This window comes from Camelus dromedarius, chromosome 14, assembly GCF_036321535.1.
Source record: "Camelus dromedarius isolate mCamDro1 chromosome 14, mCamDro1.pat, whole genome shotgun sequence".
Taxonomy (NCBI): domain Eukaryota; kingdom Metazoa; phylum Chordata; class Mammalia; order Artiodactyla; family Camelidae; genus Camelus; species Camelus dromedarius.
The window spans coordinates 49,711,333-49,737,121 of NC_087449.1; the positions used below are offsets into that span (position 1 = coordinate 49,711,333).

A 25,789-nucleotide genomic window follows, 5' to 3' on the forward strand; every position below is an offset into this window, starting at 1 on the left:
CCAGCAGCTTCCCCTTTTCTGCCCTGCTCCAGGCGCCTGGCTCCTTCCCTGTCAGAGCCTCAGAGGAGGGGAGGCAGCACCATGGCCCCCCGCACGGCTGCCGTCCGCCAGACCTGCTGCTGCTTCAATGTCCGCATCGCCACCACCGCCCTGGCCATCTACCATGTGGTGAGTGTGCGGGTGGGCCTGGGGACGTTGTGTGTGTGCGTGTGTGTGTGTGTACGCTTCTGAGTGTGACAGAGGGCCCTGATGTAATGAGACCCCTCCAATGGGAGGACTGCTGCTCGCCACCATTTTGTGCGACCCTGGATAAAAGTCTCTTCCCTGCTCTGGGCCTCTGTTTTCCTTTCTGTCAAAAATGAGGAAGGAGACCCTTCAGTAGTGGCCGGAGTGGAGCATCGGCGGGGAGTAGAGGAGCTTGTTCTAAGTGAATGTAGCTCACATTCTTTCTGAGGCTCAATTTCTGACTCTGTGAAACGGGACAGTTAGGAACCATGAGGTCATCCGTGTACGAGCGGAGCAGCGATGTGAAAGTGCTTTGGAAGCCAGGAATCTTGGGAGAGACACAGGCCGGGATGTTGCCAGGATGTGGGGTCAGGCTGCAGGCACGGCATCGACTCCTCCCTCGGGACCTGGGCCGCTGGAGGTGATGAGAAGCGGGACTCCCCCTTCTGTGCTTCCAGGGAGAGGAAGGGGGCTGAGTCCTTCTCCCCACCAGAGAAAAGGCGATCTTGTGCGGATGAGCAGGGTGACTTGCCTGGCTCAGGCTGGGCCCAAAGGTTCCCCTTTGGAGGCCAGTGTGCACAGCTGGTTGTGGAGCCTTTGTCTCCTGTTAATTCAGAGTGATTCTGGGCGAGTTACAGCCCCCTGGGCTGGAGGCTCTCTCTCTGTCTTGGTGGCTGAAGATTGGGATCTCTGTTCTGCCCTGTCCAGACCCATCCCCCTACCGACAGCTCCGAGCCACACCCAGCTCCCCCAGACCCGGACACCTTCCTCCCAGGGTGACTCAGGGCCTGTGGTTAACAATTCTTCTATAAGCCTGGAAGGGCTTCCTCAAAATTAGCCCAAATCTGGTCCGCTGTGGTGGGCTGCTGTAAACTGCTCAGACAAGGCTGCATCTGTTTCCTGTCCCAGGCAGAGCAGGCAGGGCTGCGGCCAGAGCCCAGCCTTTGGAGGGCTAGTGCTATTCAATGGTCAGTGCACAGCCTCTGGATCCAGACTCCGGTGTGCAAATCCTGGCCTCATCACTTCCTGGCTGTGCAGCCTTCGGCCACTTACTTAACCTCTCTGAATGTCAACTTCTTCATCTAAAAATGGGCATGAGAATAATAATACCTCTCTGATAGAGCTGTTGTGAGACTCAAAGGAGTAAATATCTACAAGGCATGTAGCAGTGCCCGACAGGTCGTTGAGTTTATTATTAGTAACACCTCAGGCACGGAGGCTGCTGCCGACACATCTGTAGTAAAGCTGACAGGACCCTGGTTTTGGGTGGAGCTCAGAGGTTGCTCTGCCTAGTTTCTGCGCATGCAAGAGTGATCCTGAGAGAAGTGGATGGCACCTTGCCTGTCCCCAGACCAAGTCCTTAGAGAATGGACAACATTCTAGGAAGTACAGTGTGTAAGCAGGGGTGTTCTGGTGGGGAGCAGACCCTTGGATCCCTACCCCGGCTCTGCACTAACTGGCTCTGTGACCTTTGACAAGCTGCTCCCTTAGGCCTCATGTTTTCCTTTACAAGGTGACGGGCAAGGGGCTGTGGACTGGCTCTGAGGTCTCCCATGCCTCCAGGGGACAGCCAGCTTGTGCTACTGAGTGTGGTGGGGCAAGTGGGCCTGTGGTGACCAGGGAGCCCGTGCCGGGTCTATTCTGGTGGCCGCTCTCTGTTTCCGCTGATTGTTGCGGTGGAAGAATGTGGGCCCCAGCAGCAGCAGCTCCTCTGACATTTGGAGAAACCGGAAACTCTGGCTTTTATGTCACCGTTTCTGCTGTTTCCATGTTAGTGACTGATTTGAGGTAAAAAAGAAATCCCTGGGCAGACCAAGTCAAATCCATTTGCAAGCTGCTTGGCCCGGAGGCTCCTCTGCAAATCCCAGACTTTGTGACTCGAGGTTTCTCCTTGATCGTGCTGTCTGAGGTCCTCACTTGTACATGGATAAGTGCCATTAGTTCCTGTCCACAGAGCTGGAGGATGTGTGGGCAGGTGATCAGGGAAGGCTTCTTGGAGGAGGTGCTGCTAGTAGAGGTGTAGAGTTTGGTTGCAGGGAGTAAGGTTGGGGGAGGAGCAGGTGTGGACACTGAGGACAGTGGCTGGTACAGGGTACCCTACACAGACCAACGTGGAGGCTTTAGGTTGGGGAGCAGGGGGTGGGAGGGGCTTGGAGTGACAAGTTAAAGAGTCTGGACCTTCACTATAGGGCACTAGTGATATTTGGGGCTGGAGAATTCTTTGTTGTGGGGACTGTAGAGGACATTGTAGGACATTTAGCAGTATCCTGGGCCTTTATCCACAAGATGCCAATAGCATCCCTTCAGCTGTGATAACCAAAAACATCTCCAGACATTGCAAATGTCTCCTGGGAGCAAAATCGCTCCCAGTTGAGAACCACTATCTTCAGCATGAGTCGTGGGAAGCCGTGGGATGTTCTAGACCAGAAGGATTGAGAACAGAAGAGAAGTTTGGAAGCTGTACTGCTGGCCTGGGCAGTCATCCCTGGGCTGGGGTCCTTGGTTGATTCCAGCGGGCCATCGTCCTCCTGCCCCTGCTATGAGAGGCCTCTGCTCCTTCCCAGAAAGGGCAGGGACTGGGGGCTTTTTCTGTGGTCTGGCAGTCGCGTGGCAGGTGTGTGGTCAGGGCCTCGAACATCTGGATGGAAAAAGAGAAGTTGCCATCCAGATGTGTTGATCACCCAGATTGGTCGTCATCTGGAGCCAGTCATGGGCGACGGCCCTGCACACGGAGAGCTATTTGTGGACTGAGCCCCTGTGGGGAGGGTTAAATCCAGCCCTGGGCACCCTGAGACAGGGCCACAGTCTATTGAGTAATCTGGGCGTTATTACTGGAGGACCTTCACGTCCAATGGCTGGAGGACCGTCCTCAAGATTTCACTGGGTTTGTGTTGTGGATTCCCTGGGTCACGAATGATTGCGGACCCGAACTTGCACACTTAGGGTAGTCAGAGGACTTTCTTAAATCGGGCTCTTTGGTCTTGGCTTGCCTGGCAGCACAGAGCACGCCTGTTCTAAGTTAATGGCAGGAGATGGGGACCCTAGAAGAGCCTTTCGCCCAGAAATAGCTCCCTCCTGGACCTCTCCTCTCCAAGGTGCCTGGAATTCCATTAGAAATGCATTGTCCGATAAAAATCTTATATCCACGGTGATTTCAGCGCTGTAGCAACAGGAGATACCACAACAAGGCCAGGAGGAAATGAGGCTCATGCTGGCCGCGACTTTGTTTCTGGGTTATGGGTTATAGGATGGTGAATTTTTTCTACTTTTCTGTATTCTCCATATTTGGTACAATGAGCATGTACTATTTTTTAAAAATTAATTAATTAATTAATTTTTTGCAGAGGAGGTAGTTAGGCTTATTTATTTATTTTAATGGCGGTGCTGGGGATTGGACCCAGAACCTCGGGCAGGCTAGGCACGCACTCTACCACTGAGCTCTGCCCTCCCTCCAAGCATGTACTACTTTTTAAAATAAACTTCTCATTTTAGAACGGTTTTGGATTTACAGAAAAATTGTAAACATAGTGCAGAATTCCTGTATGCCCCACAACTGGGTTCCCCGACTGTTAACATCTTCCATTAACGTAGTGCATTTGTCACTATTGATGATACACTATTATTAACTCAAGTCTGTACTTTGTTCACCTTTCCTCAGCTTTTTCCAAGCATCCTTCGTCTGTTCCAGGATCCCATTCAGGATTCCACATTACATTCAGTCGTCAAACCTCCTGAGTTATCTCTTGGCTATGATGGTTTTTCAGATTTTCCTTGTACTTGATGATCTTGACAGTGTTGGAGTCCTGGTCATGCATTTTGTCAAATATCCATCAAACGGGACTTGACTGGTGGTTTTCTCATGGTTAGACTTGGGCAATGTGTCTGGGGAGGAAGGTGGCACAGGTAACATGCCCTTCTCAGCAGAACCCACCAAGGGTATGTGCTTCTGGCTTATCTTGTCACTGTTGCTGTTGACCTTGCTCGCCTGGCTGAGGTCGTGCATGTCAGGTTTCTCCATTGTCGTGACTGTTTCTCACCCCTTGTCCATATTGTCCTTTTTGGAAGAAAGTCACCACGCGAAGCCCACCCCTAAGGAGCTCTGCTCCCCCTCTTAAGGGCAGAGTAGCTACACAACGTTTGGAATATTTGGAATTCCTCCCGGGAGATTTGTCTACGCTCCTCATTTCTTGTACAAATAAATGGTTTATTTATTTGTATCTGCAGGGACTCGTGGAAATTTATTTTATCCTTTGCATTATAATCCAATGCTATTTATTTGGGTGCTTGTGTCCTACTTATTAAATTGGAAAATAAAAAGTAAAGTGACTTCTATTATTTAAAGGAGTTTCTCTCAGATGCAGATTTGTTCTCAAATATGTCTTTTCAAAAAATTTATTTATTTTTAAAATTGAAGTACAGTCAGTTACAATATGTCAATTTCTGGTGTACAGCACAATGTCCCAGTCACGCATATATATACATACATTTGTCAAACATGTCTTTCTTTTCTGCGCAAGGCCCCAGGCCAGCGTGTGGGCCTGACTCATTCATGGCCTCTGCCCTCTAGGGGTTCCAACCTGCCAGGGACAAACTGTGGTAATGGTGTTGATGGATAACAGTGCGAGGGCACAGACGAGGAGCCTTAGCCCAGTCCTTGGTGGAGGCTGGGATTCAGGAAAGGCTTCTGGGGGAAGGCCTGAGTACTGAGGATGAACAGGACTTTACTTGGGAATGTTGGGGAACAAAGGGCATGCTAGGTGGTGGCTGTGCACCAGCAAAGGCCTGGAGGTAGAAGAGGCCAGGTGATGCTTTGGAAACACTGAGAAGTTCACAGAACTGGGGTCAAGGGAGGGAAGGTCAGCAGGTGCGATGGGGGAGGCTGGAGAGGTCAGCAGGGGTAAGACTGGACCAAGTCCCTGGCTTCTTTCAGGTGACATGGCTAAAAGGATGGATCTCTGCTTGGCCCAATTCTCTCATTTTACAGACGAGTAAACAAAGGTCCAGGAGGGTCCCTGACTTGCTCCAGGTCACACAGGACACAGGGGAGGGGCTTGCTCTAGGCCTCTGCTACCGGCACACAGGTGTGTGGAATGAGCCAGTGAGTGAACGAATGAATTCTTTTCCTGGCGCCATGGTCCTGGGGTGGCCTGTCTGTCTGAGAGGCCCCTTCCCTCATCCAGTCTTCATTTCTTTATGGTTTAGCTCACAGGAAGCTTCCTCCTCCAGGAAGCCCTCCTGCTCTGTCCTCCTCTGCAATCCAGTGGCTTCTCTCTCTCTGCTCCTCTTTGGGATTGAAAAGATCCCAGGCCCATCTCCATCACTCACGATGTAACTCTGAGTAGGCAGGTGCCTTTGCTGTGTGGACCTCAGTTTCTTCATTTGTTAAATGGGGCCACTGGTCTCTGTCTCAAGGGTGGTTGTTCTGAGGCACTGATGTAGCCCCTCTGGAGAGGAGGGTTGGCAAGTGAATGCCTGGAGTGGGGCTGGGGGAGAGGAACACAGGGGCCACTCCTCTTTCGAGAGCTCATCTGTTTGGGGCCTAAAAATAGGCCCCAACTGTTAAGTCTTCTGTTAGAACCTCTACCTTCACGCCCGATGACCCCATCTGGGGCAGAGGCCTTGTTCTGTGCCCTTTCTGGATGGAGGGGAGGCCAGTGGGGGGAGGGTGGGAATCATAGCCCCTCCCTAGCACCATAGCCAAGGGGCCCTGGTGAGAACTGAGTTGTACTCATCTCTTGAGTGTGCTCCCCCTTTTATCTTATAAAATGTTGGAGCCCTCAAGGGGGCACTGGACCCCCTCAGCCAATGGGGGTCTGCATGCAGGGCATTCTGGGGGTAAAGTTGGTTCTTCCTGCTGCAGTAGGCCTGGTGGTGAGGGTGGCCAGTCACCTGTGCTAGGTGGGCCAGCACTGACCAGACGCCAGGCTGGGCCTTGTCCTCTCCCCACTTCCCGGTTCTCATGCCCAAGGGAAGGGAAGCAGAGGGTTTGGGGGAACGGGAGGTTGGTGGTGGTTCTAGCCATTGGGGGTTGCCTTGGTTGGAGGAGCCCCTGCTGTCAGAGGGCCAGAGCTCGGGGAGGCAACAGCCCAGGGGAGAGTCCTCCCTGGTGCAGGGGCTGGGCCCCTGCTCAGATGGGCCCCATGCCTGGAGGGCAGAGCCTGGGTGGGCCCAGAGCCCCTCAGGAAATGAGGCTTTTATTTTGAGCCCAAGGCAGTGGCCTGGAACCAGGACTTTGCTCTGAGCTCATTATGAGGCCTGCATTGGTCTCTCAGGGGACCCCACCTCATTGGGGGAAGTGGGGGGCACAGAACCCCTGATGAGGCAGGAAGCTGAGCAGGGAGCTGTGCAGAGCTGAGCAGGGCACTGGCTCCCTGCCTTCCGGCCCTCAGCCCTGCTGCAGGCCCAGGGCTTGCTTGCCTCCCCATCCCCCAGCCTCAGTGTCCCCGCCTTTCAACTGGGGGCCAATAACCACGACCTGCAGGATCAACGACCCAAAGGAAACCAGGTGGGAGAAGCACCTGGAACCTGGAGAATTCCACACAGATGGTAGCTACTGCTGGAACCCCCATTTGGCAGGAGAATAAACTGAGGCTCAGAGAGGCCAAGTGACTTTGAAGCTTGTGCAATAAAGAACAGGAGTCCCAGTGTCTAGCGTGGTGGCCCGGGCTCTGCCGCTGCTCCAGACCATGTCAGGGGAGAGGCAGTCTTCTTGGCAGCGATGGGGTGGGGTTCAATTGTAATATTTGAGGAGCCTTGTTCTTGGAAACAGAACCCACATGCGAAGATGCAGTCTTGATTTTACCTGCAGAAATGGGGGGAAAAGTGGGAATGATAGCCGAAGCTGCCTTGTAAGGCTGAGGTGGGGACAGAATGACAGTGCGGGCTGATAACTCCGAGGACCCAGCCTCTCCCAAGTGCTTGAGCGATAGGAACCTGTTACATGTGGGAGCCTTTGCCCTGAAGGTAAATAGGGAATTGATGTTTTATGGGGTTAGTTTGAAGGATGCAGGGTGCTTCTCCAGATACTCAGGAAATGGAGGATGATGGGGGCTTGGGCCAAGCCTGAAGGCTGACTCTGAGCCCTCAAATGGGTGCCCATAAAAGATGACCACCCCCCACCCCCAAGACTGGCAGAGGCCAGTGGAATTCCCTGGGCCGGAAATTTCACCCTTAGTGCCTGTTCCTTCATGGGAAGGCTTGCTATCCTGTCTTCTCTAATAGGGGCAGGTCTGGAAGGTCAAAGGGCAGAGGGCAGAGGGCAGGTGTTGCTGGGCTGTCACACACCAGGCACAGGCAGGGGAGGGGCTCCGAGGATGATACACTGGCTTTCCTGGGCACTGGGCCAGAGCTAGCTGCTCCCTGCACAGTGCTCCCGTCTGGCACTTTCCACACTGCAGTGTGATGAACCTTGGCGAATGCCATCTGGACCGTGTACTCTGTGAGCTCCTGGTCTTTGCATGAGCTGTCCCTTCTACCTGGAGTGCTCTTTATCCCATCCCTGTAAAACCACGTGTCTCCCCAGCATCATCTGCATCCCTCCACCGGCCCAGCCACCTGGCAGCTACCATTTCCTTGTGGCCTCCTGTATGCCTGGCCCACGGTGAGCCTAAGCCACGGTTCCCCAAGAGAAGCTTCTTGCAGTTTTCTGAATGCATCTCACCCTCTTTTGCTTTCACCCCTGCTGTTCCCTCTGCCCGGAACACCCTTCCCACTGCCCTTTGGAAGAAGTCTTCTTTAAGAATTACCGCCTCTCAGAAGCCTTCCTGGAGCTCCTCCTTCTGGGGCCCAAGCTCCCAGTGTTTCCCTCCCATCCCAGGGTGGCTCCCACCCCCACCTGCTGGGGCCTTGGGGTGCATTTTGGAGGCTTCTCCAGGTTTGGCCTGGGCTGATTCATCTCCGTAATCTCCAGGGTCTGACACGGAGTGGGTGGCAGCCACTCTCAATTTTATTTTACTTTTGTAAACTTTTTATTGATGTATAATTTATGTAAGTAAATCTTGATGATCTTCTTCAAACTGAGCACCCACGTCGCCTCCACCCAGATGGAGAAAGGGGCCAGGACCAGACCCCAGGGGCCCCCGGTGCCCTCTCCTCGTTATTATGCTCCCTCCACTGACTTCTTCCAACCCATGAGGTTCTAGAACCACCCAGGGACGTGCTCTCTCTTCCTCTCAGCATTGCGTTCGTGAGCTTCCTTGGTGTTGCTGTGTGTACCCAGCTCACCTCCCCTTTGCTGTGTAGTGTTTTGTTGCATGAGTATATCACAATGTTTTTGCCTGTTCCACTGGGGAAGGACATTAGGGTTGTTTCCAGTGCAGGGCTGTTACAAATGGGGACTATGGGTTGGTGTCCACACACAAGCACTTCTGCTGGCCCCTCGATCTTTTTGAAGCATCATCTTTGGTAGCAGACACATGTCGCCTCATCCGTTCTGCGAGTGGTTGGGACCTTCTCTGCTCTACAGATGAGGAAACTGAGGCTCAGAGCAATACAGTGGCCAGAATGGTGGGGACAGTATGAGGGACGGGATGGGAGGGAGGCCAGCAGGGCTGCAGCCTTGGCTGAGAGGTGGGGCACAGGGGTGCGGTGAGGGGCAGCCTGGCTGGGGCAGCAGCTGAACCGTGGCTCTGGGAGAGGGGAAGGTACATCACGATGGTATCGGGGCCGTCTGGGGAGGTGGCTGGGGAGATAGTGCTGCAGGGCCCGGGAGCGGCCCCCACCCAGTTGCCCCCTGATAAGCTGTGACGGGAAGTGTCGGGTGGGGTGGGGGGAGGGGAGCTTCCTGCTGCCGCTGACGTCTTTTCTCTGGTCCTCCTGCTAGACAACCCCAAGGGGCCCCAGGGAAAACAGGGTGGGCTGGTGAGGTAGAGGGCTCTGAGCTTCAAGGAAGGGGTGATAACGGTGATGGATGACAATGATGATAATAATAATGTCTAAGTGTGCAGGAGCCTTGAGTCTGCAGGCCACGGGAGCCAGAGAATTCAGGGTCAGGGTGGAGCAGCCCTGGAAGGCAAGAGGCAGCCTGAAAGGGTGTGCACTTTGGACCCATTTCCATTGTTGTAAAGGACATTATCACTGTTGGGGAGGGTTGAGGGCAAGCCTGGGGCTGACTCCTCATGCCCCGTCACACAGCGGCCCTCCTCTCTCCTCAGATGTGAGCCTCAGGGACCTGTAAGGAGGAGTCCATGGAGTTAACAGACAGCAAGGTGTCCACGCACCAGCTGGCACATAGTAGGTGCTCGCTGAACATTGGATCTCTGTAAATTTTACCCCCTGAAAGCTCAGAGCGTGGGTCTCTGCCTGCCTGCTTATGAGAGGGTGGGTCCTAAGCCCAGCAGGGGCTCTGAGAGGGTGGGCCCACATTCTTGGACAGGGAACTGGTGTTTGAGCCCAGAGTCAGGGGATCTGGTGTCACCACCACCATCATGTCGTGCTGCCACCACTGCCATCGACATCAGCCGTGGCAGCATGGCTGTAGGGTCGTCACAGTTAATCACCACTTCCCAGCGTGCCCACTGGCCTTACCTCCATCACCACCCCCTGCCATAGCCACTGTCACTTCTATTGTCACTGCTCATATGATCCTAACTTACCACCAGGCCAAACCTAGGAACAGGATAGCCAGTCCCCAGCTCCCAGCACTGTCGCCATGGTCAGTCCTACCTGCCCAACATCTCCTCTGTTCTATTCAGCCACGACTTTTTTCAACAGTGCTCCCATCCCCCCACCGCCCCTCACCATCCTTGATTCTTCCTCTCCTCCTGCAACTGCTGCCTCCTGTATTTCAGCTCGAGCTGTTGGTTGCTCCTCAGAGCCACCAGGAAAATAAGGAACTCTCCTGGCCTCCTGGCCGCTTCCCCCATTACTCAGCTTAGGGAAGTCGTATTTGTTGTTGAGAAAGCAGAGATCTGGCAGGGATGGAAATGGGAACTGAAACCAGGGAGAAGCAGAGGGAAGAGGTGAGAAAGGGGAGTGGAGAGCGGGGGTGGCAGTGGGGCGGGCTGAGCACAGCCGGGACTGATGCGGTCACACGGCTTGAGCCTGGTGTGGTGTCTGGAGGACCGAGTCGGATTCTGGCCCTGAAGCAGGCTTGCTGCGTGGCCTTGGGCGAGTCACTGCCTCTCTCTGGGTTTCACTTCCCCACCCGGTGACATTCGCTGTCTCAGGGAAGAGGTATTGCTGCCCCAGAGTTTCCCTAGGTCTGTACTGCCAGCCTCTGGGCCGTGACTCACGATGTTCCCTCTTCCTGGAATGCCTCTCCCTCCTCTCTGTTGGAAAACGCCTACTTATCTTTCAAAGCCACGGCTAAGCTTTCCCATTTGTGACCCCTCCCTGAGCCTTCCAGACAGCAGTGATCACTCCCCAGTCAGGGACCCCGAGCCCTCTCAAGTCCCGTGTCGTGTCCCGGGGGACTGCGATACCTGCAGGCTGGGGTCGGTGGCTTTCCAAACAGGGCCAGGAGGCGTACTGTGCTCAGAGAGCGTTTACTGGATGAGCAAATGAAGGAGCAAATGAACACCTGCCCAATGGTGCGCACGGACGGAGCGCTTGCCATACGCCTGTCTCTGGGCTAGCATGTCATTTGACCGGATAGCAACCCCACCAGGCAGGTCCAGTTATCACCCCCATTTCTGACATGTGGAGACTGGAGGATCAGAGAGGTCGGTGGCTTGCTCAAGGGCACAGAGTTGGGGTTGCAGCCAGGACCACGTGACTCCAGCACCCCAGCTCTTAGCTGCATGGTCTCAGCGTGCAGAATTAAAAAGCAGTGAGAAGACGCTATGATGGAGGAACAGGTGGGTGAGTGAATGGCGTCTGCCTGGGTGTTGTGGGAGGAGAGGAGCCCTGTTCCTGTCCCAGGAGGGCATGAGTCCCGGCCCAGGCAGGCTCTCAGAGCTCAGGGAGAGGGCGGCACTGTGTCCAGGTGGAAACCAGGGGGGTGAGGGGAAGGTGAGGGCCAGGAGGCCTGAAAAACTGGACTCTTGGGATTTCCTGGCCTCTCCCAGATTACGCTATAGGTAAGCCAGGTATTTTCTGGGAACTACTCTTGACTGGGGACTGGGTGGAGCAGTGAGGGCCTTCTGAGGAGCAGGGTGTGGCTGTGGGGTGGGAGACTCTGGGCAGCCTAAGTGTGTCATGCCACGGTTTGCAGGAGTTCAGTCATCCCAGTGCAAATAGGAGTGACTCTTCATTGACAGGAGGAGGGTAAACTGAGGCCAGGGAGGAGCCAGGACCTGGCCAGGTTTCCACAGTGGTGAGGCAGTGGGGGAGGCCTCTTATGCCCCAGCTGCCGTCCCCTGACCCGTGGGCACCCAGGGCAGGGAATTGGCTGCTGAGGGAAGGCGGGCAGATGGTCTGTGAGACTAGGCGCTGGGCCTGAGCAACCACTCAGCCCTGGGTGGAGCCTAGACCCTGGGAGCACAGACAACAGGGTTCAAATCCCAGCTGGGCCATGTGACACAGGACATGTGAATTCTCCTCTTTGAGCCTCCATTCCTCATCTATAAAATGGGGAAAATGATTCCTCTCTTGCAGGGTCCAAGTCTGTATGTAGAGGTCTGAGCACACAGTAGGTGCTCAACAAATGTCAATTCCTCTCCATCCCATCTCCTAGGGAGTGAGATTCTTATTTTTCTCCATGTCTCCCATTGAAGGCTAGGGGCCAGCAGAGGGTCTGAGTCAGGCTCTAAGGTTGTCCTGCTCTGTGACCTGGGGCTGGTTCCTGCCTCTGTGAGCTTCAGGGTTCTTATCTGGCGAATGGGGACAGAATTATCCTTCACCACTGCAGGATGATGGAGAAGGTGCAGTGGGATAAAGGATGAGCCTGGTTTTAAACCCAGGTGGTTTTTACAAAAGTGGAAATGGTTCTAGTGTCTGCTGTTGCTTCTTGCACAAGCTGCAGGAGGTGGAGGAGACTGGGGAGGGAAGAGGAAGTGCTTGCCCCTCTGATTCTGCGGGGCACTCCTGGAAGCTGGGGAGGGGAGTAGGCGCAGGCGGAGCCAGAAGGCTGGGAGATGCTGGGAGGACAGTGGAGCAGGGAAGAGAATCAGATCCAGGGCCTGTTGGTTTGGGTTTGAATCCTGGCCCTGCAGATGACCAGCTAGGAGGCCTTGTACAAGTTACTGGATCGGGAGGATCACTGGGACGGTGTGGGTGATGCACCTAGCATGGAGTTGGGCTGAACAAATGTCCTTCCCCTTCCCTCCCCTTCCAGAGTCATGGGATATTCAGGAGGGGTGATCGGAGGGGACAGTTGGGAAGCTGATGGCAGGATTGCAGGCATGGTGGCAGGGCTGTGAGAGGTGTTTGGGGCCAGAATTGAGGATTTGGCGAGTGGTCTGTGGATTAGCACTGATCTCCAAAGTGGGGTGATGCCCAAGGTGATCACTGGGGTCTCAGGATGACAATGTTAGAATTTCTAAAATTTTCAATCATGTTTTTATTAATCTCTGGATTTTTTTGCTTTGTATGTTTTATGATGTTCATGATAAACTAGGACATTAGCACATGTCTGTAACTTAGAAATAAATAAACAAAGAGGAGTGGGTTTAGAGGTTTCTGTTGACAATGATGCATGATCAAAATAGCTGAGCTCCCTGGGGGGAGTGGCTAGCAGGGTTCTGAGGTGTCTTGGGGAGTAGGGTGCATGGAAAGGCATCAGGACAACCCTGAGACACTGTGACTCCAGTCTCCACTTTGTCCCCAACTTGCTGTGTGTCTTTGGGAAAGCCACCTAACCTCTCTGAGCTTAGAAAACAAGCAGAAGGAGCTTATGCAATAAGTGGTCAGAGGTGCTTTCCAGCAACTGGAGGTTGGGATTGTCTGATTCTGAGCTTCGTTCCAGATCTCAGACAACCCTGGACTCTCTGGATTTCAAAAGCCTTGTGCTACGGCTGATAGGTACTCATGCCTTTCTAAGCTTGGATGCGACTCATCTGTATTCCGCTCGCACACTCCAGGGAGCCCAGAGCTCACCTTCTTGCAAGGTGCCCTGTTCTATCCTCGACCGAACTGTCCTCTGCCTCCCTTTCTCTTTCCCTCATTACAGGAGAAACTGGGAGGAGAGGGGCTGGAGCTCCAGCATTTAGGGGTTGAGGAAGCAGCTTTTCTCTCTCAGAGCTGTTTCCTGTGGGTACCAGCTGCAGCCCCCACCGCACCTACCTTCCGCTCTGAGCTGCCTCCCACCCTTTTTGGTTCACCCCGCCCCAGGTAGAGGGGGCCACTGGAGCAAGCGCACTGTCAGTCACCCTCGCACCCTCCTCCTGGGATGGCTCCGCCACCCGCTGTAAGCTCACATTATCCAAAAGCAGATGATGCTTGCTAAACACCCACCGCTGGGCCCCAAGCCCAGTGCTTTGCAAATAGAGTGCAATTTATTCCTCTTAGATCACGTTTCCAGATGAGGGAACTCAGAGAGGTAATGTGACTTGCCCAAGGCCGCATAATGACCTGGATTCAAATCCATCTCTGCCTGACTCTGGAGCCCAGCTCCTCATCAGTCTTCTCTGCTGTCCCTTTCTGCCCCCTGAACAGGATGTAACATGGCAGGAAGACAAATTGAGACCTATGTCTGAGCTAAAAAACCCCACACAATCAGCAAGGGGGAAACAGATGGTGGATGTCTAGTTGCTTGTCAGCTGAGCATCAGTTACTAGTGCAGGGCTGCCTAGAAAGCCAATGTAAACTTAGGCAATATTAGTAGAGGTAGGGCCACAACGAGGGAGGGGATAGTCTTGTTCTCAGTGTGGTGGTGCCTGGAGAAGTGAGTGTGTGTGGTGGGGGAAGGGCAGAAGGCTTGCTCTAGGGACGTGGACACACAGAAGATTGTGAGTTCCCCGTGGTTGGAAGCACTTAAGGAGAGGTTGCAAGGCATAGAATTCCTACATTAGAAGATGGAGGACATGGGCAAGGTGACCTCTAAGGTCCTTTCAAGCTGCAGTTTTGTGGCTGGACTCCAGCCATTGCCAGGGCCAAAGCAGCAAAGCCCATTAGATCTGCCTTTTCTCTCTCATTCTTAGCATGGGTCCCCTTAGAGGGTGTGGTTTGTTCATTCATCCATACATCCATCTACTCATTCATCAAATGGAACAGCTAGACCAGTGGATGAGAGAGACACAGTCCTTCCCTGCTTGGAACCTACAGTCCAGAGGGGATAATAAAATAATAATAGTCAGCATAGATTGAATGATTATGATTTGTCAGGTGCTTTAAGTGAATTATACCATCTGGCCACACTACAACCCTAAGAGGCAGGTACTATCATTAGCTCCATTTTGCAGATGGGGGAATTGAGGGGCCTTCGGGGATGGGGTTGACCAGGGCACCCTGGGATTCACGGGTCAGATGCTCCCAGACTTGTGTTGATGATTCCAAGATGCTCAGATGCTGTGACTAAGATCCCATGATACACAGAGCTTGTCGTTATAAAAGCGGGCACAGAGGAGGGGGCCCAGTCACTGGCAGCAGCCCTCAGTCCCCCCACCCCCCCCGCTCCACTCCACAAACCTGTCCTTCAAAAGTCACAGTTACCGCTTTACTGAGAACCGGGTGTGGTTCTAAGTGCTCTCCTGGGACGCTCTCATGTACCCCTCACATTAATCTCTTTAGGTAGCTATCAGTGTTAGCCTCATTTTACAGATGGGGAAACTGAGGCACAGAGAGGTCAAGTAACTTGCCCGAGCTCACACAACAGGAAAGAGGAAGGAGGACTATGGGCTTCAGCTGTCTATTTGTACAGGCCACACTTTATCCATGATGCTCGACCCGGCTTCCATCTCCTCTAGGACCCGTCCTCACAGGCCCCTGGACTGCTTGCCGTCGGGGTGGGAGGGGCTGGTGGTGGAGCTGGGCAGGCCCTGGCTGACCAGTGCTCTCTTCTGCCCCCAGATCATGAGTATACTGCTGTTCATTGAGCACTCAGTGGAAGTGGCCCACGGCAAGGCCTCCTGCAAATTCTCGAAGACGGTCTACCTCCGGATCGGTAGGTCCAGGGGAAGCCGAGGTGGAGGAGGGGAAGGGGGAAGGGGAGGGGCACTGGCCAGGGGTAGACAGGCTGGAGTTGACGCCCTGTCACTTGTCCTTTTTGAGCTTCAGATCTTTCATCTGCAAAGGGAGCTATTCCCCCGGTCGCCACCAAAGTCTCCAGGTGTGAGAGCAGATAGGACGGCACTTGGCAAACCTAACCAGCTTAGAAAGGTGAAGCAGGGCTGGCCTGCTTACCCCTGTCAACAGCTGCCGTCAGAATAAAATCGAAGCTCCTCACCGTGGGCTCCAGCCCCTGCTTACTGCCGGGCCACCCCTCACAACTCCCTCCGTGCTCCCCCGCTTTCCCCTGCTCCAGCTGCACAGACCACGCCAAGCTCGGCCCTGTCCTGGGTCCCCTGCCTGGACTCCTGGTCACTTGGCTCACGGGCCACCTCCTCAGAGACCTTCCCCGACCTCACCCTGGCTACATTAGACCCCAGGCCGCCCTCCCATCCTGCGGTTACACCGTCCTGGGCTACCTGAAATGTTGTTTGCTGCCTTGGTCCCCTCTCAAGACAGAGGACTGCAGGAGGACAGGGCCTGGGCTTTCTCGTTCCCTGCTGTAGCTCCCATACTGGCAGTTTCCAAAGTGTGGTCCTCGGAACCCTGGGTGGGGGTTCCCAGGGGAGGCACTTCCAGGCCGCTCACTGCTCTCCTTGCCTTTCAGCCGAACTGATCTCCAGTTTCCTGCTCATCGTCATGCTCTTCTTCATCAGCTTGAGCCTGCTGATGGGCGTGGTCAAGGTGAGCGCCTGGCTGGGGTAGGGAAGGGGAGTCAGGACCTGGGGGCTGGCGGGGAGCTCTAGCTGTCCTCTTGCACCACTCTCCCCGCCACCCCGTTCACACCCACTACGTGGGCAGCACTGGATGCTGAGAGGTGGGAGGTGGGTGTTTTGGGAGAAACCACCTGCACCCTAGAGATCGTTACAGTTATTCCTTGGGCTGGAGTCCTCCGTTCCCTGATAAAATATACCCTCCGTGGGCCGAGGTGGGCACAGATGGCTGTGGCTGCCACAGATGACAGACACTTGGGCTGAACTAGCTGGTGACCCACATCCTTTTGAACTGCAAATGGCAAGAGGGAATTTCGGTAGAGAAAAAAGGAGGGGTCATTTGCAGTTGTGGGGAGACAGGAGAAAGCAGTGGGTTTTGTCATCAGTGAGAGGAGCTGAAGCAGAGTGGAGGTGCCGACACGTCCTGCTTAGTTCCATCCAGTAGCGGATGAGAGAGAGAGAGACAGAGAGAGACGGGCTGTGGTTCAGCTTCCTGCAAAGAGGAAGCCATCTGGCCCTCGGCCCCCAGGGGGTCAGGAAGCACGGACCCGACAGAGTGCCACGGAAGCAGGCCCCAGAAATAGAGTCCCTCCTGGGCAGAGAGAGGGTGGCCTGGCACTCCCAGGGCCAGCAGGGTGGGCGGTGATTTGGTGCTTGTTTGGAACGTCTCCGCCTTGCCCGAAACGCCGCCATTCACTTCCTAGCTCACGCCACTGTCTCGGGAGAGTGGGATCACCGTGGTTCCTGGCTGTTCCCCGGTGCCATGCCGAATAGCAAATGGTTCAGCTAGGAAGATGGGTCAGGTCATCCCTGACAGCTCTGAGATTCAGTCTGGGCTATTTTGGCTGCCTCCTGAATGATTTTAGGTAACCACATGAGAAACCACAAAACCACCCTTTCTGTGATTTTGTCCCCAACTGTGGGTTCCTACACATTAATAATACTGGTCACAGTGGTCACTTGGTTTCAGTTGAAGGAGAGGGATTTCAGCCTCTGCCTCCTAGGGACTCTCTCTGTGACTGAACATCCCTGGGTGTGGCCTACACAGAGGCAGGACTCATTTTTAAAGCGGCGCAAGTGTTTCCCACCTCCGGGCCTTGGCTCATGCTGGCCCTTCTGCTTCCAATACCCTCCCCTTTCCCTCCTGCTTCTCTCCAGCTCTAGCCCGGGTGCCCCCATTTCCAGGAAGTCTTCCCTGATCCCTTCTCATCTGTAGAATGGACACAAAGTCCTTCCTCATTGGGTTCTTGAGAGTGAGTTGAATCAGACCCTGGTCCAGGAGCCCCCAGAGCACTTATCTCTGCAGACAGGGACGGTTCACCCTTAGGGCCTGGGTCTTACCTTCTCCCCCACCCTGGAACTCACTCAGAGGAAAGCATGTGGATCCCTGCAGGGTGACCTCAGCCAAGCCGGGCAGATGATTTGTGAGAGCACCGGGTTCCCTAGGAGGGATGGTGCCGGCCAGGGGTGCGTGAGGTCATCAGTCTGCACAGGACAGTTGTACAAGGGACCCCTGACCATACTGGGCTTGTTTTTCAGAACCGAGAAAAGTACCTGCTGCCCTTCCTGTCCCTGCAAATCATGGACTTCCTCCTGTGCCTGCTCACCCTGCTGGGCTCCTACATCGAGCTGCCTGCCTACCTCAAGTTTGCCTCCCGGAGCACCAGGCGGGCAGTGAGTACCTGGCCCCATCCCACATCCCACAACCGGCCAGCGGGGTAGGTGGTGGGGCTCAGGTTGGTGAGGGCGGGAGCCCCCAGAGCCCCCTTCTAGTTGGCGAGCTTGCACAAGTCCCTGAGCCCCACGTACACCCTACGTTTCTTTCTATAAATGTGTCTGAGATCACATCTCATCAATATGCCTTTATGAGCATTAAATGAGGAACGTATACACAGCGTGCTCAGCACGTGGTGAGCACTGAGCAAATGCCTCCCACGCGTGAATTTACACCATGGGAAAGGGCTCGTGTCCCATTTCCATCCCCAGCCCCTGCTTTGTCCCTCCTTTATAACCAAGTTGAAGAAAGGAAGGTAAAAATGGCTAAAGCCTGTGACTGCATCTGCAGTGGGAGTGCCCACGAGGCTGGCGCCCATCACTGGCACAGCTCCCCCAGAGCTGCTTTCTCCGACTGTGGTCCTTGAAGAGATCAAGGAACTGTATCACTGGAGGCCCCTGTTCTGGGAGTCAGGGGACCCTGGTAATAGCCTGGTGTGAATGTCTGAGAAATGGGCATCCATTTCTTTCTGGGTACCATGGACCAGAGATTGGCTGACAGTCTCTCAGGTTGGGGGCCCATTGTGTGCCCCACAATACCAGGGGCCTCTGGGTTGGGGCTGACCTGTTGGTCTGTCTTCTTCTGCCAAAGAGCCCCTCCAAGCTCCCACTGATGACCCTGCAGCTGCTGGACTTCTGCCTGAGCATCCTGACCCTCTGTAGCTCCTACATGGAAGTGCCCACCTATCTCAACTTCAAGTCCATGAACCACATGGTAAGTCCGGGCCAAGGGTCCACTCCCGTCACCTGGCCGTGTGGCCTTGAACAAGTTGCTTCCCCTCTCTGTGCCTCAGTGCTTAGGCTGAGTTCCCTAGAAGTGGAGCTGGGAGGAGGATTCTTGTGTGAGAGATTTACTGAGGAAGAGGTCTCAGAAAGAAACTTGAAAGGAGGGAGGGAAGCAGGTCAGACAAAGGGAAGAAGCCAGGCAGACATGTGACTTTAGGAGTAGCCCTGCCAGATTCCAGTGTGAGCGTGAATTGCTCTGCAGAAATAGTATTCATTTTTTATTGCTGTCTGACAGCTGATCCCCAAACAGTCACTTAAAACAAGAAAAAATTATTATCTTACACAGTTTCTGAGGATTGGGAATTGGGAAGCAGCTTAACTGGGTTGGCCAGACTCAGGGACTCTCATGAGGTCACATCGAGATGGGGACAGGGCCTGGGACGCTGAGGGCTTGGTTAGGTCTGAAGGAGTCACTCCCTGGCGCGGTGGTGGGCCCTTCACCTCAGCGCCCCACCACGTGCGCCTTTGATAAGGCTGCTTGAGTGTCCTCCTGTCGTGGCTGCTGGCTTTCCCCGAGTGAGCATCAGAGACAGACCATGGAGGAAACAGCCACGTGCTCTCAGAGGTCACACTATTGTTCGTGAGAAGGGAGCCTCTAAGTCTGGCCCATGCTTGAGGGAGGGGACATGAACTCTGTGTTTTGAAGGGGGGAGTGTCAAAGGATGTGCACACATATTTGCAAATGCCACAGATTTGTCCCACTGGAGCAGGAACCTTCCACCAACCAGTCCTGCTTGTAAGCGGCCCCCAGGGGAGGGGGTGCACCTCCCTGGTATTTCAGCATGAGGCGGTTCCATCAGCCAAGGCTGTCCTCCAGAGAAGGGCATGCTGTGGCCCACTGCCAGCGGGGGGACGTGGGCACCGGCCAGGTAAAGGCCCTCTGGTCGGGTATCAGCTGCATCTGCCTCCCTTGTTTTGCTCACCTGTCAGGTGGGGCTGATGGTAGGTAGGCAGCACGTAGCTCCCCTCACAGGAATCAGCCAAGATAATGGCTGTTCCACACAGCGTTCCTGTGTGTGAAGGGCCGGCTTTTATTCATCAATGTAGGAGCACTGTTAGAGTCCCTTATGGCCAGAGGCACTGACGTGGCCTCCAAATCTGTTGCAGAATTACCTCCCCAGCCAGGAGGGCATGGCTCATAACCAGTTCATCAAGATGATGATCATCTTCTCCGTCGCCTTCATCACTGTCCTCGTCCTAAAGGTGAGTGGGCCCCGGCTCCGGGAGCGGCGGTGAGGCTGTGCTGTCCTGGGCCCACCCAGGCCAGACTGTTAGGAGGCAGGGAAGCATGTCTTTTACTGCTGCCCTCCCTGCTTTTGGCTCCGTACTCCAGCCCTCCCCACACCAGCTCCTCTGACCCCACGTGGGGTCCTTGGGGCACCCGATTTAGAGGAAGGAGATCTGCGAAGACCACATACGTTCAGGTGTTTGGGACTTAATAAGTAACCCAGAGAGACCCTGATCCGGGGGAAGGAGGAGCTATTCTGTCTGGAATTAGATCCAGAAGGATCTGGGTTTGAATCCCAGCTCTCCCTTCAGTAGCTGTGCGATTGGTTTCCAGGTCACTTCTCTCTGGGCCTTGGGGCTCATCTGTGAAAGAGACATCGTAAGTCTTGCTTTGCCTGTGTCAAAAGTTTTATGCGATTCAGGCACCAAAATGTAGATGAGTCCTGAAGTCATAGTACTAGAGTTTGGTGATGAGAAGGAGGGAGGGGATTGGTTTTATTCTTCTCTGGCGTAGTCAGGCCCAGAGGATAGAGTCCCGTTTCAGGTCCCAGTTCTTGGAGAGATGGTGACAGACAGAAGAGTGTTAATAGCTGCACAATAGTGGGGTGAGTAGGCAGGAAATCTCTGCCACCTGAAGGAGTCACAGAAAGGAGGGCAATTCAGCCTGGGAAAGAAATGACTCAAGGAGGACACGATCACCGTCTCCAAAAACCCGAAGGGCTCTCTCCTGGGGCTTCTAGGGGCCACAACAGGGCCCTGTGGCCGGAAGCCGCAGAGAGGCTGATGTCGACTCGAGACAAGGAAGGGCTTTTAAAAGTGTTCTTCTCTGATTGTGAAAGTAACACATGATCACTGTAGACATTTTGAAACTACAGATGAGCAGAAGGAAGACAATCAGCCCACCGTCCACCGCCACTCAGAGAGCAGCAGTGCTGAAATCTGGGTGCAGTTCTGCCCCGTCTTTTCACGCGGGTGGTGTAACCAGAGGTCACTGCCTCCTTTCACCTGAGGGCCTGAGCAGTCTCTGCCCTCACCTGATGCCAACCTGGGAATGGCTTTACTCCTTGTAATCTTCCCTCAAAGGACTCACCCAGCACAAGTGCACTGGGGATGCACAGTGAGAACTTCCCTGAAGGCTTGGGGGCACCAACGTGGGGGTTTACATCATTCACTCTGCTAGAGAAAAAGTGCCCAGAACCCACCATACAACTCCGTGCCCCCCGTTCCTCTCCTACTTTTTATCTTCATCGAGTGGGGGTTGGTTGTCTCTGTGCCCCCCATTCTGCCTCACTGGCCACCTTCCACCTACTTGCTTTTCCCTGGCCCTTCATACTTCATTCTCTAAAATGGATTGTATTTATTTCTGCTTCCTTTAAATCCCCATCATGATGCTCCATAAAACGAGAGACCTTCTAGATGCCAGAACCCGCTCTCCTTTCTTAGGAGGCAGTTTGAGGGCAGAGGAACAATATTGGCTATTGTTCCTTGAACACACCTTTGGGGACATCACTTCACTGCCCTGGAAATCTCCCAATTCTGACGTCAGTTGCCAAGAGAAAGCAGTTGCTTATGTCATGTGACAGATATATACATCTGTGCATATAATTTTTCTCCATTTATAAACAGGATACTACTGCATACACTGGTAATTGGCTTTGAAAAAACACCTCATAAACAATTTTGAAGAAAATCTTTCCCACAGTCAGGTCTGTCTCAAGATGGGCGGGGCCCCCACAGGAGGTCGTGAGCTTCTGGTCCCCGGTGGGTGTGGAGAAGTAGGATCTGCAGGGCTATTGCCAGGGAGGCTGGAGGGTGGCCCGGAGCCTCCAAAAAGCCTCTTCCTGTGCTGAGTCTGTGGGGCAGTGAAATGGGAAAAACCTGGAATACCTGGGACTGGCAGGTGAGGCTCCTCCCACCAGAAGAGGGGTCTGAGCAGCAGCAGCGACAGAATGCTGCCTTCAGGGGTGAGTGAGGGCCCCCCCAGGAAGTGCCCGGCATCTGCTGGGGCGTGCTGGGGCAGTGAGAAGGAGGCTCACCGGGCATAGCCTGACCTGGACCTTTTTTCCAGGTCTACATGTTCAAGTGTGTGTGGAAATGCTACAGATTCATAAGGTACATGAACTCGGCCGAGGGGAGGAGCGGCTCTAAGATGCTGTCGAAGGTGAGCCTTTTGGAGGAGGGGTGGTCAAGTCCCAGCTCTGCCACTCACTGTGTCATTTAGGGCAGGTCTATCTCTCTCTCTCCCTTGCTCAACCTCAATTTCTCCACTTGTAACTTGAGGATTGGACCAGAAGAAATGTGAATATCTATTTCTACTCTGATTGTCTAGGATTCTATTCATTCATGCATGCATTGAACATTTTCTGCCTCTTACTCTTTCTTGGCCTCATATCCAACCCTGGGGGTGCAGAGAAAACTAAGATGCCACCCCATCCTGGAGGAGAGTATAGTCAAGGGTGAACCCAGATGCAGAGATTTAATTACAACTCGGTGTGAAGCACACAGGGCAATGGGAGCACAGAAGAAGCCACTAGCCTCATCTGGGGTGTCAGGGAAGGCTTCCTGGAGGAGGTGACTCTTGACCAAGTCTTGGACTGTCAGTTGGTACAAGTTAGCTGGGAAAGGGGAAGGGGCTTTCCAGGCAGAGGGATGAGGTGCACTTAGAAGCAGCTAACTGGGGAAGTGATGGGAAAAGTGCAGCTGGTTTAAATTCCTGGAGGCTTACTTTCCTTATCTGTAGAATGGGGCTTGTATTAGTCAAGACTTTTTTTGGGTTGCAAGTGTCAGAAACCCAATCAATCTCACTTATGTAAAAAAATGGAATTTATTAGCTTGTAGAACTTGAAAGTCCAATGTAAGTCTGGCTCAGGCCTGGCCAAAGCCTGACATCCAGACGTGATCTCATCCTCTGCATCTCTTGACTTGACTTTTCTCAGTGTTTGCTCCATTTTCAGACAGCCCTTTCCTCGTGGTGGCAAAATAGCTGCCAAAATCCCTAGGCTGATATCCCACCCTTTCAGCAACCCCTACAGAAAGAAAGGCATCCCAGGAGCATGTCTGATTGGGCCAATGTGGGTCACAAGCCTATCCCCAAACTAATTACAATTGTCGGGGGGATGAAATTCTACTCTGAGTAACCATGCCCCAGTCTCATATCCTCCCCGGGATCTGAGGGATAGGACCAGTTCTGAAAGCCCGTGGACTGAGAACTGTTCTCCCAAGGAAAATGGTGTGTGGTTATCAAAACAAGGGGGCTTAATGCTGAACAGGCAAAGGCAAGTCTGTCCATTACAGGAGCAGACACTGCACCTGCCCTGTGCCTGCAATGCCTAATACAGAGTCAGCACCCAAGGCACACTCGTCATCATCACTGTCATCATTTTGCTAGAGGTGGGGGCTGGAGCCCCTTGACCCCAGGTTGGGATGGCGGTCCCATCTGATCAATTCTCAGCCCTCATCTCTCTATCCCTCCCAGGTGGTCCTGCCGTCCTACGAGGAAGCCGTGTCTCTGCCATACAAGATTCCGGAGGGGGGCCTGGCACCACCTCCATACTCAGAGGTGTGACGCTCGCCAGGCCCCAGCCCTGGGGCTGGGAAGGGTGGAGCTGCCTCGCGATCTGCTTCCTCGCTTTGGTGGCCCCTGTGGCCTGGGTAAACCACCTGGCTGACTTCAGGACAATCTGCTTGTGTCCCCCTTGCTGGCCTGCTTTTCCTGTGGGGCCTGGGAGATGCTCACAATTGGGTCAACCCCTTTAGGCTGAATGACTCCTTGGGTCTCTCAAAAATTCAGTCCAATAGCACTCGGCTTCTTCTGATCAGCTCTGACATGGGTTTAAATGATTGGTCATTCTGAAGTCAGTGAGTTTGGTTAAACAACTCTCAACCAGTTTTACCAAGTGGCTGACAAATCAAAAACACCCTTGTCGGTCCAGTGAAAGTAATTTGTACAGTCATTTGGTCAAACAACAACAGTCCGTTGCATTGGTTTGTAAATGGTTGTCAGTTCACACAGTAATTTAGTCAAGTAATCACCAATATATTAGTCCTCCTCACCAAATACATAGGTCCAGTTTCTTCCAACAGCTTGTTTAAACAATTATTAATTCAGCCAGCTGTCAGCTAATTTAGAATGGTGATAACATTCAATAATAAAAAAAATCAAATTAGCCCCCAAACTGTTCAGTTCAATCTAATCCAATAACCGGCTGCCCGCTCTGGTCAGTTCAGTACTTCTGAGTCCTGAATAATTGTTAATTCAATGAAAATTCAGTCAGACAGTTGCCAAACTGTCATTCAAGGGCTTGTCCCAGGAAATCACAGTTGTCTCAGCCATCCAACAACCCTTTCAAACGTACAATAGTTTCGCTGAAGAGTTGTCACCCTCAACCAGTCACACGTGGCCAGTGTGGTCACAGAGCAATGGGTTCTGGAAATGGGTCGCCTCCACCGCGGTCAACACTAGTACCAAGCGGTCAGCCCATCCCACGGGCAGGCCTGTCCATCGCCCATTCAGTTGTAGGCGACTCTGTTCTCCCAGCTGCTTGTGGTCAAGCAGAAATTCAGCCCTGAAACCAGGCAAATCCATTTGTTGGACTAAATCCACAGGTTAGCTCAGTCAAAACAGGCAAACCCTTTGTGGGCACAGACCTGGCCTCAGGGACTCGTGCTGGTGGTGGCCGTAGGGAAGGTTTTGGTCCCCGCACGCTTTCGCCTGCTTCCCTCGGAGCCGGGGTTCCTGAGGGGGTTGACCCAAGGGCGGAGAGAGGGGCATGGAGGCAGGTTCTCTGGGGCCTGTGAGGGGGTACAGAGGGAGAGGGCTGTGCCAGGGGGTCCCCACCAACACCCCTTGTGTCATTGCTTTGTGTGATGGGGAAGAAGTTTCAATAAAGCAGCACCTCGCTTCTCTCTGGCTGACATGATTCCTAAAATACGGTGTGTGGACAAGGCTGGGAATGCAACATCCATCACCCCAACACACACACACACACACACACACACACACACACACACACATGCGCACGCGCAACTGTTTGTTCATCCAGAAACTCCCAGAGGCCATGTCCAGCTAGGGAGTGTCATGACCTGGCACTGTTTCTGATCACAAATCATGGGCACCCTGATGTCTCCCAGATAAGGCATGAATTCCACTCACCTGGACAACACCCCCCTGGGGTCAGGACTGGTGCTGGGGACTCGGGTGACCACAAGGGGTCAGACTAGCCTCCAGTTAGCCCCAGCCTGGGGAAGGGGAAGACGTAGGGAAATGATGGAGAGAGCCTGAGGGACCTCAGGCAGTCGGAGGAGGCTTCTTGGAGGAGGCGTCACCAGGCTGAGTCTGAAGGACTGATGGGCAGCAGGGAGCAAAGTGGGGAAGGATGTTCTAGGCAGGAGTAGCAGGATGTGGAAGACCTCGCAGAGTGGGAAACGAGCTGGGGGAGGTGGTCCCATGTGGCTGCAACTGGGGAGAGGGGGGCAAGGTGGCTGGCAGGCTCTCCAGGCCTTGATCACGAAGAACCTTTGTGTCCATTAGGGATCTCTGGCTGCAAGCCCACCCTGGCTAACCTCGGCCAAGAAGGGCATTTACAGGAAGATGGTTGCGAGTAACAGAAACCTTAGTGAAACAAGTTTATTTAAAACAGTAACAACAAAATGGTAGTCGTGGTGCGTCTTGGCTCACATAAATGAAAAATCCAGGGAATTCTGCTTTCAGGCATGGTTGGACCCAGGGATCAAATTCTTCAATAATTTTTTTCCCTCTTGCCTTCTTTTTCTCTTCCCCAGCTGAGCTGTTTGAGAGTGAAGCCAGCAGCAAACACAAAGCAGATTGAGTTGGGCTCCATCCCCAGTACCAAAGGGGACCTAACAGAGCCTTGAATGCTGTGCCCAGGGGCGTGGGCACATCCTGGAATGGGGGTTTTTGGAGAGTTTTTGGGCAGGGGAGGTACTGGGTCAGGCTTGGGTTTTAGGATGGAAGAGACCAA

General features: G+C 53.7%; 1 protein-coding gene across 1 annotated transcript; it reads left to right on the forward strand.

Annotated features, from left to right (window-relative positions):
- Window positions 1-24,713, forward strand: LAPTM5 (lysosomal protein transmembrane 5). The gene is made up of 8 exons (XM_010976108.3): window positions 1-168; window positions 15,112-15,205; window positions 15,917-15,993; window positions 17,562-17,696; window positions 18,388-18,510; window positions 19,689-19,784; window positions 21,877-21,969; window positions 23,284-24,713. Exons 1-8 carry the CDS (start codon window positions 82-84, stop codon window positions 23,371-23,373), a joined length of 795 nt encoding a protein of 264 aa, XP_010974410.1. The 5' UTR covers window positions 1-81; the 3' UTR covers window positions 23,374-24,713.
- Window positions 24,714-25,789: the final 1,076 nt, after the last annotated feature.

Coding starts and splice junctions, on each gene's coding strand:
- LAPTM5 (XM_010976108.3), top strand. CDS start 82: ATGGCCCCCCGCACGGCTGCCGTCCGCCAGACCTGCTGCTGCTTCAAT. Junction 169..15,111: donor CCCTGGCCATCTACCATGTG/GTGAGTGTGCGG, acceptor TTCTGCCCCCAG/ATCATGAGTATACTGCTGTT. Junction 15,994..17,561: donor TGCTGATGGGCGTGGTCAAG/GTGAGCGCCTGG, acceptor CTTGTTTTTCAG/AACCGAGAAAAGTACCTGCT.